Source organism: Mesoplodon densirostris, chromosome 10 (genome assembly GCF_025265405.1).
Source record: "Mesoplodon densirostris isolate mMesDen1 chromosome 10, mMesDen1 primary haplotype, whole genome shotgun sequence".
NCBI classification, from domain to species: domain Eukaryota; kingdom Metazoa; phylum Chordata; class Mammalia; order Artiodactyla; family Ziphiidae; genus Mesoplodon; species Mesoplodon densirostris.
The window spans coordinates 97200530-97214526 of record NC_082670.1 but is presented as its reverse complement, the minus strand read 5'-3'; the positions used below and the strand labels follow the sequence as shown (position 1 = coordinate 97214526).

Sequence of the window (13997 nt, the reverse complement as noted above, 5' to 3'; positions counted from 1 at the left end):
ACAATTATGTCAAAGACATTAAATCTAATTCAAGGAGAGCTGTGGTTTTTTTTTTTAAACCTGAAATCTATTTTTCATTTATAACATGGGTTTCATCCAGATTCTACTATTTACTAATCAAGTCTTATAATTGCTAGTAAAATAGGATAATTGCTACCATATTTCACAGAGATTCTGTGAGGATTAAAGAGCTGATACATATGAAAATGCTTGATAAATGATTAGGCACTTTGCAAATATAAGGTATCATCATCATCATGATTATTACTACTACTTTACCTAAGACATTTCATGTGCTAGGACTTTGAACAGAGGCTTAAAACAAAAAATATGCCTCACAAGGGGGTATATGCAGGGAAAGTGGGAAGTCATAGTGGTTTAAAGGAAATGGCTACACTATCTCAATAATTTGTTTTATTCAACAAGGACTTGAACGTCAAAGAAACCAGTTGTAGCCAGCAGATTTCAGAGCACAGCAATCCATTAACAGAATTTTATGACTGGGTGGTTTGGAGCGTGCTCTCCTTATTTGCAGATTTTGACCAGATTTGTGTTTTTAATGTAAAAGTGAAACAAAGAAAAAAATAAAGTCAGGATTGAGGTATGAGTCTCACAGAAGGAGACCCCAATAACTTTCTCTTTCCCTTCAAAGTCATACAGACCAAACTGTTTACTGAGATCTACATTTATGTTCCTACCAAAGAGAACAAAACAGCACTGTTGTCTGCTCTGTTCCTGCCCGAACACTCAGAGCCGCTCAGACGACAATGAAATAATAACTCTTCCAAACACTGCACTAGGTTGGCTCTCCCAAGCATCTTCTGTACCATACTGACACAGGAAGTAGAAACTGAGAAATGGGGTTCACTTCAGAATTGCTTCCTTACCTCTACTGTTATCCAGTGCTAATCCTATAGACACTAATGATCCTGGTGGCTAACACACTTAGCTCTCACAATTTGTAGCGTTGTCCCGCATTTTGCAGTTACTTCTTAGCAATGGTTGATTGGTGCTAGTACTGGTATCACAAAAGAGACAAACACTTCCCATACAAAAGGCTAATGAGAGTGATTCCATGGACAGAGGTCTCGACAAAAGGTGGTCACTAGTGCTTGGCTCCATCACGGGTATCTCCATCTGTGCCTCAGCCCTGGCTGATGTGCAGCCCGTCCAGCATGAAGTGCGTATCTGTCTGACTGGCAGGACATCTACTTTGATTGCCCAAGCATCTGTTCTGATTGGCTGGTGCCTGTGCCATTCTGAGAGATAATATTTTTATTTTTTATTATCTCTTATGCCCAAGACATTTATTCTAGTCTGAAAACAAATATTCTGCTTAATCTATGAAGGTTTTCTCGGTATATATGCTCATGTTATTAGAATTAATGTTACCCTTCCTTCAATGAATACAACCGTTAATGTTTCTCACAAACTTCTTGTGGTAGGCATTGGGCTATGTAGTTTTCTAGACCTGAACGTATTTAATATCCTCAATGCCTTTGTGAAGTAGTTAATATCACTCTCACTTGGGCACTGTTATTAGGCTGAACGTATCAAAGTGGTTCAGAATGGTTAATAATGGCAATTTCATCCAGCCCTCCTCAACCAGGACTCCGAGAGAGAATTACTAATGACTCGAGTCATCCACTGATGTAATGAATTAACTTCTGTCTCATGCATCTAAAATGGTACCAGTTGTATATGATCCTTGGGAGAGTTGAGAAAATAGTTACTCAAATCATTTTTGGTGTTCTGTAATTCAGTGGAGAGGTACTGTCTGAGAAAGGCAGCAAGAATGTAAATAAGAGGAATAGCACTATCTTTGAGAGGAACATAGGCCCTCCACATATCATATGGATAATTTGTAAGCCTTACTCCATTTATTCCCAACATAAGGGATGGGGGTAAGATGAGGTGAGTAAATCAGATTCCTGTGGGACCATGAGGGATGGGAGGGCTTTTCAACACAGACTCATGCTTATATTCTGCTGTCTTTGATTGGACTCCTCCATGATAATAGCAGCCAGAATGAACCTTTTTTTTTAATTGGACTACAGTTGATTTACAATGTTGTGTTAGTTTCAGGTGTACAGCAAAGTGAATCAGTTATACATACATATATCCACTCTTTTTCAGATTCCCTTCCCATACAGGTCATTACAGAGTATTGAGTAGAGTTCCCTGTGCTATTCAATAGGTCCTTATCAGTTATCTACTTTATGTATAGTAGTGTGTATATGTCAATCCCAATCTCCCAATTTATCCCCCCTGAATCTTCATTACTAATAGGAGAGTAGGGCTATGTTAGGGCAGAACAATTTTTTTTTAAAGATTTTTTTGATGTGGACCATTTTTAAAGGCTTTATTGAATTTGTTACAATATTGCTTCTGTTTTTTTTTTTTATGTTTTGGTTTTTTTGGCCGTGAAGCATGTGGGATCTTAGCTTCCTGACCAGGGATTGAACCCACACCCCCTGCATTGGATGGTAAAGTCTTAACCACTGGACCTTCAGGGAAGTCCCAAGGGCAGAAAAAATATTTTTGAGAATGATTGTGATAGATTCAAACTGTTTCCAGAGTTAACCTCTTCCTGGTGTGAGAGTTCAATGATACTATGTGTATTTTATGGAAAGTAAGGTATTTTGAAAATTCAACGATTAGAATTCAAATTATCTGGAGATATTAAATAATCTGATCAGACTTTCAGATTCATGAAAGAGAGCCCTAACCTCACGATGATAAGTCTTCTACAAGAGCCAAAGAGTGTTTAATCAGCAGCATAAAAGCATCTGAGTAAACTGTCCTTAAGCTATTTTCTTCATCAGGTTCAATGGCATATGGTACAGTATGGGGCAGAGACTTTGGGATTTGAAGTTTGAAGCTGATTTCTGCAATTTAGTAGCAGTGAGGGCCAGGCAAGCCATATAGCTCCCATTAGCCTCAGTTTTCTCATTCATACACAGTAATGAATAACTAACCTATAGGGTTAAGGATTATGAGGATTAAGAAAAGGCATGGCCTATAGGTGGCTCAATGAGCAGGGCTGCATTCAACACACAAAAAGGAGCAGATATTAACCAAGAGTTTTTGGAAATAAGGTGTTTGAACAAAAGTTAGTCTAAACAACTCGTTTGGGTCAGTTTTTTTTTTTTCCTTTTTGCGGTATGCGGGCCTCTCACTGCTGTGGCCTCCCCCGTCGCGGAGCACAGGCTCCGGACGCGCAGGCTCCGGACGCGCAGGCTCAGCGGCCATGGCTCACGGGCCCAGCCGCTCCGCGGCATATGGGATCCTCCCAGACCGGGGCACGAACCCGTATCCCCTGCATCGGCAGGCGGACTCTCAACCACTTGCGCCACCAGGGAGGCCCTAGTTTTGAGACCTTTAGTTGCTGACTGCATTTCCTGGGGATAGTTTGATATTAATACTTACCCCTCCGACTCTTTCAAAGTGGTCCCCGTCTTTGTCAAAGTCTATCAGGTGTCCATTAAATGACCAAGTAAACACGATGTTTAGCGAGTGATCGTGGGTTACCTGGCATGGCAGAACGATACTTTCTCCAACAGTGACATCCATACTGGAAGGGGGTACCATTACCTTTGTTGGATCTGGAGAGTGAAAACAAAGCAAAACAACAAAGCCTGTGAGCTGGTGTGAAAATAAAATGTAGAATCCAAGTGCTGGATGAAATACTCAGGAGTTTTGCTTTATTTTGTCTTAGTCTGTGCCCGGCAAACCTTAGTCATCTGGGAAGCTCAGAGTCGGGCCAGGAGGTCATTTTTAATATGAAAAGATGAAAACACTTATTATGTCAACCTTCACAGAGCCGCAGAACTCAGCTGGGGAGCACTGGGGTTAGCTCTCTTGAGACACTTATGGAAGGGCCTACTGCTGGCAGACTGCTCTGAAATTATCTCTTCGAAAAGGTTTTTAGATCTCCCCAGTTTCACTAGAAAGCAATACTACAGCTGAGTGCAAACAGGAAAATCCATGTTAATTTGAAGTTTGTTGGGGGTTTTTTCTATTATAAAAGCGATACATGTTTAGTATAGGGAATTTAGAAAATTCAGGGAATTTGAAAGAAGGGACCAAAACAAAACAAAATCCTACTTCATTTCTGACTGTCCAGATAAAACCCCTATTTTCATTTTAATATAATTTCCTCCTGTCTTTTGGATTCATAGTTTTTCAGTTGTCTTGTTTTGCATTATTATAAACATGCTACACATGTGATTTTCCTTTTTTCTCTACTTAATATAGGCTTATACCTTTATCCACATATTTTTATAATCTGCATAAAATGCTGTTAATAGTTTCAATCACTTTGAAACTAGTACACATTTTAGCAAATTTTATTATAATTATAAATAATGCTGTAATGAACACCACTGACAAAATTATATGTATATATAACTTTTTTTTATTGAACAATAGTTGATTTACAATGTTGTGTTAGTTTCTGCTGTACAGCAAAGTGATTCAGTTATACATATATATACATTCTTTTTCAGATTCTTTTCCACTATAGGTTATTACAAGATATAGAATATAGTTCCCTGTGCTATACGGTAGGTCCTTGTTTATTTTATATACAGTAGTGTGTATCAGTTCCTCCCAAACTCCTAACGTAGCTCCCACCTTCCCCTTCGGTAACCATAAGATTGTTTTCTATGTCTGTGAGTCTTTCTGCTTTGTAAATAAGTTCATTTGTATCATTTTTTTAGATTCCACATATCAATGATATAATAATATTTGTCTTTCTCTGTCTGACTTTACTCATATATTACTTCTTTAAAATAAGGACTACTAATTCATTTTTAAATTCACCCTTTACTTTACAGTTTTAATTGGGAGCAGAAAGGACTTGCTTAGCCAACACAGTTTATAAACTCAGAACTACATTCACACATAGGTAGTCTCTTATTTCTCACTGAAATAAGCTTTCATAAATGGTATCAGAGAATAAAATGGTGAAAAGCAATCTGAGTTAAATAAAAAGGTCATATAAGTGCCTAAAGAATAAATTATGAATTCAGCCAGATTCCAGAAATTTCTCTGTACTAAACAAAGTCAAACAAAACCAACCAAACAAACCATAATAAAGAAGACAAATCAAAAGCAAACAAAAACAATATAAGAACAATGGTTAATCCCCTTCAACATTCACAGGATTGTGTTTCACACACTGTGTGGCACATAAACATTTACTGAATGTAGCTCTTAGATTAAAATCTCAGCTGAGGGGCCTCCCTGGTGGCGCAGTGGTTGAGAGTCCGCCTGCCGATGAAGGGGATACGGGTTCGTGCCCCGGTCTGGGAGGATCCCACGTGCCGCAGAGCAGCTGGGCCCGTGAGCCATGGCCTCTGGGCCTGCGCATCCGGAGCCTGTGCTCCGCAACGGGAGAGGCCACAACAGTGAGAGGCCCGCATACCGCAAAAAAAGAAGGAAAAAAAAAAAAAATCTCAGCTGAGAATTTTGTAATGGAGTCTCATAGAAGACTTTTGATTGGTCTTTTTTTTTCCAACAACCCACCCACTAAAATTTCCTCCTTAAAGAGAGTATTTAAAACAGTTTTTCTATCCTTTTATCCAACTGAGGAAAGCAAACATCTCAGGTTGTTAAAAAAGGAAAGTCTGTGTCCATAAATAGATTATAATCTAGTGGAGGGACATATTTTTGCTGTTTTCTGAAAGTAGGTAAAGCTCATGATGAGTGGACTGGTGTGCTTTTAGTCACTGCTGAACGAATGATGTCCATGAGATGAGAAGCGAAAAACAGGTATTTCTAGCTAAGAGGTAATGGGAGACAAAACTGTTTGTTTCAAAACCTGAGGCTTTTTGCAAGTCACATAATCAAAATATACTCCATTGGTTAACTGACCCACAGGAAAAGATTCAGACTGAGATTTTTTTAATGAGCGAAGGAGTTGAGAGCAAATCACCTTAGAATAATGCTAAGCAGAAAATCTAGGAATAGCTCCATTTGACTTAACATGTCATTTATCATTTTTTAATTTAAATTTTCACCTATAAAATGAAGATTGGAACATATAATTCCTGGACAAAATGATATATGTCTATGGTTTGTATTTGGCAAGATGTCACCTTATTCTATTTTAAATAGCTGTCCACTGATTTCACAATTTAGATTTTCATTTTAATGTACCTTCATTCATTTGTTGATCTATCTACCAAGCACTCATTAGGTGTTATAAGGATAACAGTACCCTAGTACCAAGAAAGATTTAAAAAACTTATTTGTAAAAACTAATTGAGCCCCTCACATTCTAGATACCATGTTACACACTTGACAAGGATTGTTTCATTTATTCTCAACAAATACGTAGTATTATCGGCCCTATTTAACAGATGAGGGAAACTGATACCTAAGGGTGGTTGAGGAATTATCTATTGTGCTAAGCTGACTCCCTTCATTTAGCTGAAAACATGATATCCATTCACAAATCATCCATGCAACAAGGCTAAGGGCATAATATAGCAATTTGCACTCTTGATTATGTGTAGTCAGCTGAGGATATGTAAATGCAGAAGAAATTCAAAGAAGGCCATGGGGTGAAGATGGTTTCAGAGGGCTTCACTGCAAGAGTAATCAAGTTACTGCCTTAGACAGGTAAAAAGCAGTGATGATTTTACGCCTAAAATGCTGGCTCTAGCTATATGCTTACACATCACACTGATGAGTGCAGAGTCAAATGTCCAGGTTCAAGTCCTTAAAAATGTCTTGCAGTTGGCACCTACCCTAAAGCCTAGAGTCATATACAACTCTGGCCGACATTTTTAATTGACATTTGTTTCCTAAAGAAATGTTCATCCCTTTATGCACATGTAGCTATTTGGGACAGATTTTATTACTGGTGAACTCAGTTGCCTGTTAACCAAGGACCAGAGAAATGCTCTAAATCAAGGATTATGCTGGTACAGTTGCTGTGCTGACAGCTGCTAATTCATTACCTTAGCACTTGTCACCAATTCACATTTTGAGCCCTGAAGTACCAAGAATCAATGCAAAGGAAGTCAAGCACTGTACACACACCAGAGAGGTCTCCTTGGGACTAGAGAAGATTAAACTAAAGAGGTTCAAAACCTCATTAGCTACTTGGTTTTCTCAAATTGTATGCTTGTTCAGTACTCCTGTTTTCTGTGTTATGAATTCTGATGCTTTATACTTGATGAATTTCTTGAAATTTGAATACAAACACTGTACACAAATAAACAGATGGCTTCTTCAAAACAAAACTGTCTCCCCTCCTTTGGTTTTAATTCATTAAGATCAGGAAGAACCTATATTTACAACTTCTGTTCTGAAGAGTCACTCCAGCTATTGTTCTGCGCACAGAACTCTCAAAGGCAATTAGAAATCAAGATGTGAATTGACGTCTGGGTTTGGATGTAATTAAATAGCAACAATAAATAGGACCAACAACACTTAAACTTTCTAGCTTGTGGTTGGTTCATCCCACGGAGAATGATAAATTCAGAACTCCAGAGGACTGATGCTCAAAATATATATATATATTTACCAAGCACTTAACCCTCCTAGAGTAAAAAAAATTCTTTTATGCTTTATAGTGTTTTCTATAATATCAAGAGGTCAGAAAGTGAACTATGCTTTGTTCTCAAGGTCAAAACAATGATGGAAGGGAGATTTAATTATTAACCACTCTGTTAATGATTAGGTCAACAATTAGACGCATAATTTCTTACACTAACAATGAAATATCAGAAAGGGAATGTAGAAAACAATAGCTTTTAAAATTGTATCCAAAAAATGCCTAAGAATAAACCTGACCAAGGAGGTGAAAGACTTATATTCTGAGAACTATAAAACATTAATGAAGTAAATTAAAGAGGATTCAAAGAAATGGAAAGATATCCCATGCTTTTGGATTGGAAGAATTAATTTTGTTAAAATGGCAATACTACCCAAAGCAATCTACAGATTTAATGTGACCCCTATCAAATTACCCATGACATTCTGCACAGAACTAGAACAAGTAATCCAAAAATTTATATGGAACCATAAAAGACCCAGAATTGCCAAAGCAATCCTGAGGAAAAAAATAAAGGAGGAGGCATAACTCTCTCAGACTTCAGACAATACTACAAAGCTACAGTAATCAAAAAAGTGTGGTATTGGTATAAAAACAGACATATACATCAATGTAACAGAATAGAGAGCCCAGAAATAAACCCACACACCTACGGTCAATTAATCTTCGACAAAGGAGGCAAGACTATAAAATGGGATAAAGACAGTCTCTTCCGCAACTGGTGCTGGAAGAGTTGAACAACTGCGTGTAAATCAATGAAGTTAGAACACACCCTCACACCATGCACAAAAATAAACTCAAAATGGCTTAAAGACTTAAACATAAGACATGACACCATAAAACTAGAAGAGAGCATAGGCAAAACATTCTCTGACATAAATTGTACCAATGTTTTCTTAGGTCAGTCTCCCAAGGCAATAGAACCAAAACCAAAAATAAACAAATGGGACCTAGTCAAACTTATAAGCTTTTGCACAGCAAAGGAAACCATAAAAAACAAAACAAAAATAAAATAAAGCAAAAAAAAACCCCACAAAAAATGAAAAAACCTACAGAATGGGAGAAAATATTTGCAAATGATGTGACCGACAAGGGCTTAATCTCCAAAATATACAAATAGCTCATACAACTCAACAACAGGAAAACAAACAACCTGATTGAAAAATGAGCATAAGACCTTAACAGACATTTCTCCAAAGAAGACACACAGATGGCCAGAGGCACATGAAAAGATGCTCAGTGTCACTAATTATTAGAGAAATGCAAATCAAAACTACAATAAGGTATCACCTCACACCAGTCAGAATGGCCATCATTAAAAAATCTACAAATAACAAATGCTGGAGAGGGTGTGGAGAAAAGGGAACCCTCCTACACTGTTGGTGGGAATGTAAGTTGATGCAGTCACTATGGAGAGCAGTATGCAGGTTCCTCGGGAAACTAAAAATAGAAATACCATATGATCCAACAATCTTACTCCTGGGCATGTACATGGACAAAACTATAATTCAGAAAGATACGTGCACCCCTATATTCATAGCAGCACGATTTCCACTCCATCAACATGAGTGGATAAAGAAGGTGCGGTGTATATATCATACTACGTGAAGTAAGTCAGAAAGAGAAAGATAAATACCACATGATATCACTTATATGTGGAATCTAAAATATGGCACAGGGCTTCCCTGGTGGCGCAGTGGTTGGGAGTCCGCCTGCCGATGCAGGGGACACGGGTTCGTGCCCCGATCCCGGAAGATCCCACATGCCGCGGAGCGGCTGGGCCCGCGAGCCATGGCCGCGGAGCCTGTGTGTCCGGAGCCTGTGCTCCGCAACGGGAGAGGCCACAGCAGTGAGAAGCCCGCGTACAGAAAAAAAAAAAAAAAATAAAAAAAATAAAATATGGCACAAATGAACCTATCTACAAAACAGAAACAGAATCACAGACATAGAGAACAGACTTGTGGTTGCCAAGGGGCAGTGGGGAGGGAGAGGGATGGAGTGGGAGTTTGGGGGTGGTAGATGCAAACTATTACATTTAGAATGGATAAACAACAAGGTCCTACTGTATAGCACAGGACACTATAACTAATCTCCTGGGATAAACCATAATGGAAAAGAATATTAAAAAATGTATATATGTGTATAACTGAGTCATTTTGCTGTACAGAAGAGACTGGCACAACATTGTAAATCAACTATACTTCAATAAAAAAAATGTAAAAAAAAACCTCACATACATTTAAAGCATGTAATAAAAATGTGGACTCTAACATCTTAATGTTTTTTGTAATCTCTTAAGTTTAGAGTTTATTTTTTAAAGAAAATTATCTCTCATATTGAAGAAACACTTTGTGTTCACTGTACTTTCTTTTCCTATTAATTTTAGCTAATATTTAATGTTTAATTTTCATTTTTGTTTTCTGCTTTGCTCAAATTGCTTAAGGAGAACATGTATACTTTTATAAAAACAATTATTTTTCTTAAAAGAAATCTGGCTACACATATTCCAAGATGTTAACATTGATCAATTCTGAGGAGCATGAAAAAAAAATTAGATGCATAAATTATAACATATTACTCAAGTCATATTATATTCTAACTTTCACTGTTGGAAGAAAAGCTTTCTGATTTCAGGCTTTTATTATCTGTAACAACAAGTGCCTGTAGTTTATGGGATAAGAATTCCATTTTGATGTTGCTTGCCTTTTATTACATCAACCCTTCCATTTCAATTTATAATTTCTTTACCTTTCCCTCACAGTGCCAAGATATTCACTTGGTGCCTATCAAGGAAAGTGTTTAAAATGTGTGTTTTAGTCATCTTCATTCATGGGAGGTATACATCTCCTTTTGTTAGTGAATTTCTTAACTGTAATGGTTTTGATGATGCCTTGCAGTCAGGTTGTGTCTTCTTTTTTATATTAAATTTTGTAGGGAAACTTTAAAAAATGGGATCCTTCAAAAATAAGAGTTAGTGAAAGAGCTGAAAGTCAACTCACCTCAAATGACACTAAAGGGGATTGGATAGAGAACTTTTTTTTTTTTTTTTCGGTACGCGGGCCTCTCACCGTTGCGGCCTCTCCCATTGTGGAGCACAGGCTCTGGACGCGCAGGCCCAGCGGCCATGGCTCACGGGCCCAGCCGCTCCACGACATGTGGAATCTTCGCGGACTGGGGCACGAACCCGTTTCCCCTGCATCAGCAGGCAGACTCTCAACCACTGCGCCACCAGGGAAGCCCGAGAACTATTTTTAATAGTCGTTAAAGGCCACAACAAAGACAGTTGATTAATGATCACAGTCAACCTGGAGGGAGAATCTCTAGGGATGAATTTAAGCTCTCTCTGGTTGGTCATATTTTTTTAAATAAAAACAAAACCAGTTCTGGATGTACTATTTTTCATCGAATTTGCATAAAACACACATAAGAAAGGGATACCCTACACATGAGATGAGACTCAAAATTCCCAGTGATTTCAAGCTGGACCAATTCTTTATTTTAGGATGAGATCTAGTAGGGGTAAAGCAAAAAGCTACACTTATAAAATCAACTACATAGGTTCAGGCTGGGGGAAAAACTGGGTTGGCAGTTCACATGGAAAAGACTTGAGCATTTCAGTCTCAACACGGTCCATGCTGCTGCCAAAGAAAGCTAATGCAATCTTAGGCTGCATTTAATAGCATGTGGTATTCCATCTTAGAGAGGTAAAAATCCCATTATATTCTTCATTAATGAGACCACAGCTTACTAGGAACATCCTTTGGATTCACTGACAGATTAGTCCACCTAGGTTAGTGAAGGAGCTAATAAATCTATAACAGTTAAAATAAATGAAAATGTTTGACAGGAGTAAGAGAAATGAGAGGAGACATGAGACTGGTCTGCAAATATGTGAAGGGCTTATAGGCAGAAGATGAATTGAGCTTATTTTGTGTTGTCCCAAAGTAGAAAGCAACAGTACCTACAAAGAGGCACAGTTCGGCTCTACATAAAAGAGAACTTTCCAAATAATCTGATCTTATCAACAGGAAAATGGGCTGCCTCAGGAGAACATGCATCACCATTTCTAGAAGTATTCAAGTGGAGGTGGGCTCCATCAGAGAGGGTGTGTCAGGAGACACTGAAAGCCAGCCAGGGTAGATGAAGCCTATTATGTCTCCGAAGAGTGTATGAATCCAAACCACTTTCCCAATGTTTTCCTGACCACTCTCCTCATGGGTGATCCTTTCCTTGTGTAAAGCTTGTCAGCATTAACTGTCTGTTCTATTTCTTCAACATTAAGCTTGAGCACTGCTGTGGAATATCACTGACATATATCCCATTTCTCCCTTGTAATCATGTTCCTGGGGGTTGGGGACCACACCTTACACTTTTATAAATCCCCTGTGCCTAGGTCTGTCCCTACTCATGAGAGTCGGTTAAAGATTGATTGGGTGATGACCCATGAATGGTAGTGTTGGTGACTAACCAAAGTAGGGACTTGAACCTTGACATGCTGTAGATTGGGAAGCTGTTGTGCTGCATTTCTTATTATTTATCCTGACTTAAATTGACTACTGAACAGAAAAAAGTAGCTACCTAAGGGCTCAATCACTGTGCAAACTCTGACCTTTTGTCTGTGCTCATTGCTGATTTTTGCCTCCAAGGCCATATTTAGAATTTTTTCTTGCTTTTAGAAAATAATTCATTTGAAAAGTAATTTATTTAAAAAATAATTTATTTTGAAATAATTTCAAACTTATAGAAAAGTAGCCAGAAAAGTACAAAGAACTCTTTCACCTTCGCACAGACCCCTCCACTGTTAATATTTTATTGCATTTGCTTATTTCCTGTTCTTATATATAATAAAGATATGTAATATATATGGTATTATCTATAATTTATATTTACTTATTATCATTAGTCTTTTTCTGAACCTTTTGAGAACAACTACAGACATGCTATCTAATGGGTAGACATGCTACCCTTAAACATTCCAGTGTGTATTTCCCCAAACAAGAACACTTTCTTAAGAACCAGCACAAAATCCTCCGAATAAGGAAATCAACCCTGGCACATCATCACTATGCAATTCAGGTCCCATTCAAAATTTGCTAACTTTCTCAGTAATGTCTCTTTATCTTTTGGTCCAGGACCTTACCCAGGAATAAATGTTGCAATTAATTGTCATGCTTCTTTAGACTCCTTCAAGTTAGAACATTTCTTCAGTCTTTCCCTACCTTTCAAATCCTTGACAGCTTTAAAGAGAACAGACCTTACATCTTGTAGGGTGACTCTCAACCTGGATTCATCAGATGTTTCCTCATGACCTGATTTAGGTCTGTATTTTCAGCAGGAACAACACTGAAATGCTGTGTGGTACCTTCAAAGTGTGTCAAATCAGGAGCTGTGTGATGTGATGTGAACTCATCTCAACACTGACCAATGACCATGATAACTCTAATCACGGGTCATGCTGGTGTCTGCCTGGCTTCTCTACTTTGTATTTAGCATTTTCCACCTTGCAACTGATTAGCATTTTGTGGGGAGGTATTCCAAAATTACACCAATATTTTGATGCTCATCAAACCTCCACCTCCCAGCCTTAGGATCCACTGAAGACTCCTGCCTGAAGCAACCACCTCTCTGATGTTGCAAAATGGCACATCTCCATCATTTCTTCTACATATACTAGATGACATTCTACTTTAAAAAAGAGCTTTCCTGGGACTTCCCTGGCGGTCCAGGGATTAGGACTCTGCAATTCCACTGCAGAATGAATATAGAAAATGTATCACTTTACTAAAATTGAAACATTCTGAGTTCCGCATTTCACACCTGGGTGAAAATTTAAGTCCATACATTTATAAAATACCTAAGGCATTATTTAAAATTAATTAAGCTTTTGGACAATAATTCATTATTAAACAGAATAAAATTTAAACCTAAATTGTCCAATAATAGATGAACGGATAAAGAAGATGTGGTATGTATTTACAATGGAATATTACTCAGCCATAAAAAGGAATGAAATTGGGTCATGTGTAGAGATGTGGATGAACCTGGAGTATGTCATACAGAGTGAAGTAAGCCAGAAAGAGAAAAACAAATACCCTATATTAATGCATATATGTGGAATCTACAAAAATGGTACAGATGAACCTATTTGTAGGGCAGGATTAGAGACGTAGATGAAGAGAACAGACCTGTGGACACAGTGGGGGGAGGGGAGGGTGGGACAAACGGGGAGATTCGGTTTGACATAAATACACTACTATGTGTAAAATAGAGAGCTAGTGGGAACCTGCTGTATAGCACAGGGAGCTCAGCTCAGTGCTCTAGATGGGTGGGATGGGGGGAGTGGGAGGGAGGTCCAAGAGAGAGGGGATATAGGTATACATATAGCTGATTCACTTCATTGTACAGAAGAAACACAACACTGTAAAGCAAT

The 13997-nt window shown here is 38.1% G+C and overlaps 1 protein-coding gene across 7 annotated transcripts in view; it reads right to left on the bottom strand.

Moving 5' to 3' along the window:
* The window catches only part of CNTN4 (contactin 4), a 566629-nt gene that overhangs the window by 27923 nt on the left and 524709 nt on the right, over positions 1-13997 (bottom strand). For all 7 annotated transcript variants that reach the window (XM_060110875.1, XM_060110877.1, XM_060110876.1 and 4 more), the window contains one exon: positions 3430-3605. In XM_060110875.1, coding sequence (XP_059966858.1) covers positions 3430-3605 — 176 coding nt within the window. The remainder of the gene's footprint in view (positions 1-3429; positions 3606-13997) is intronic.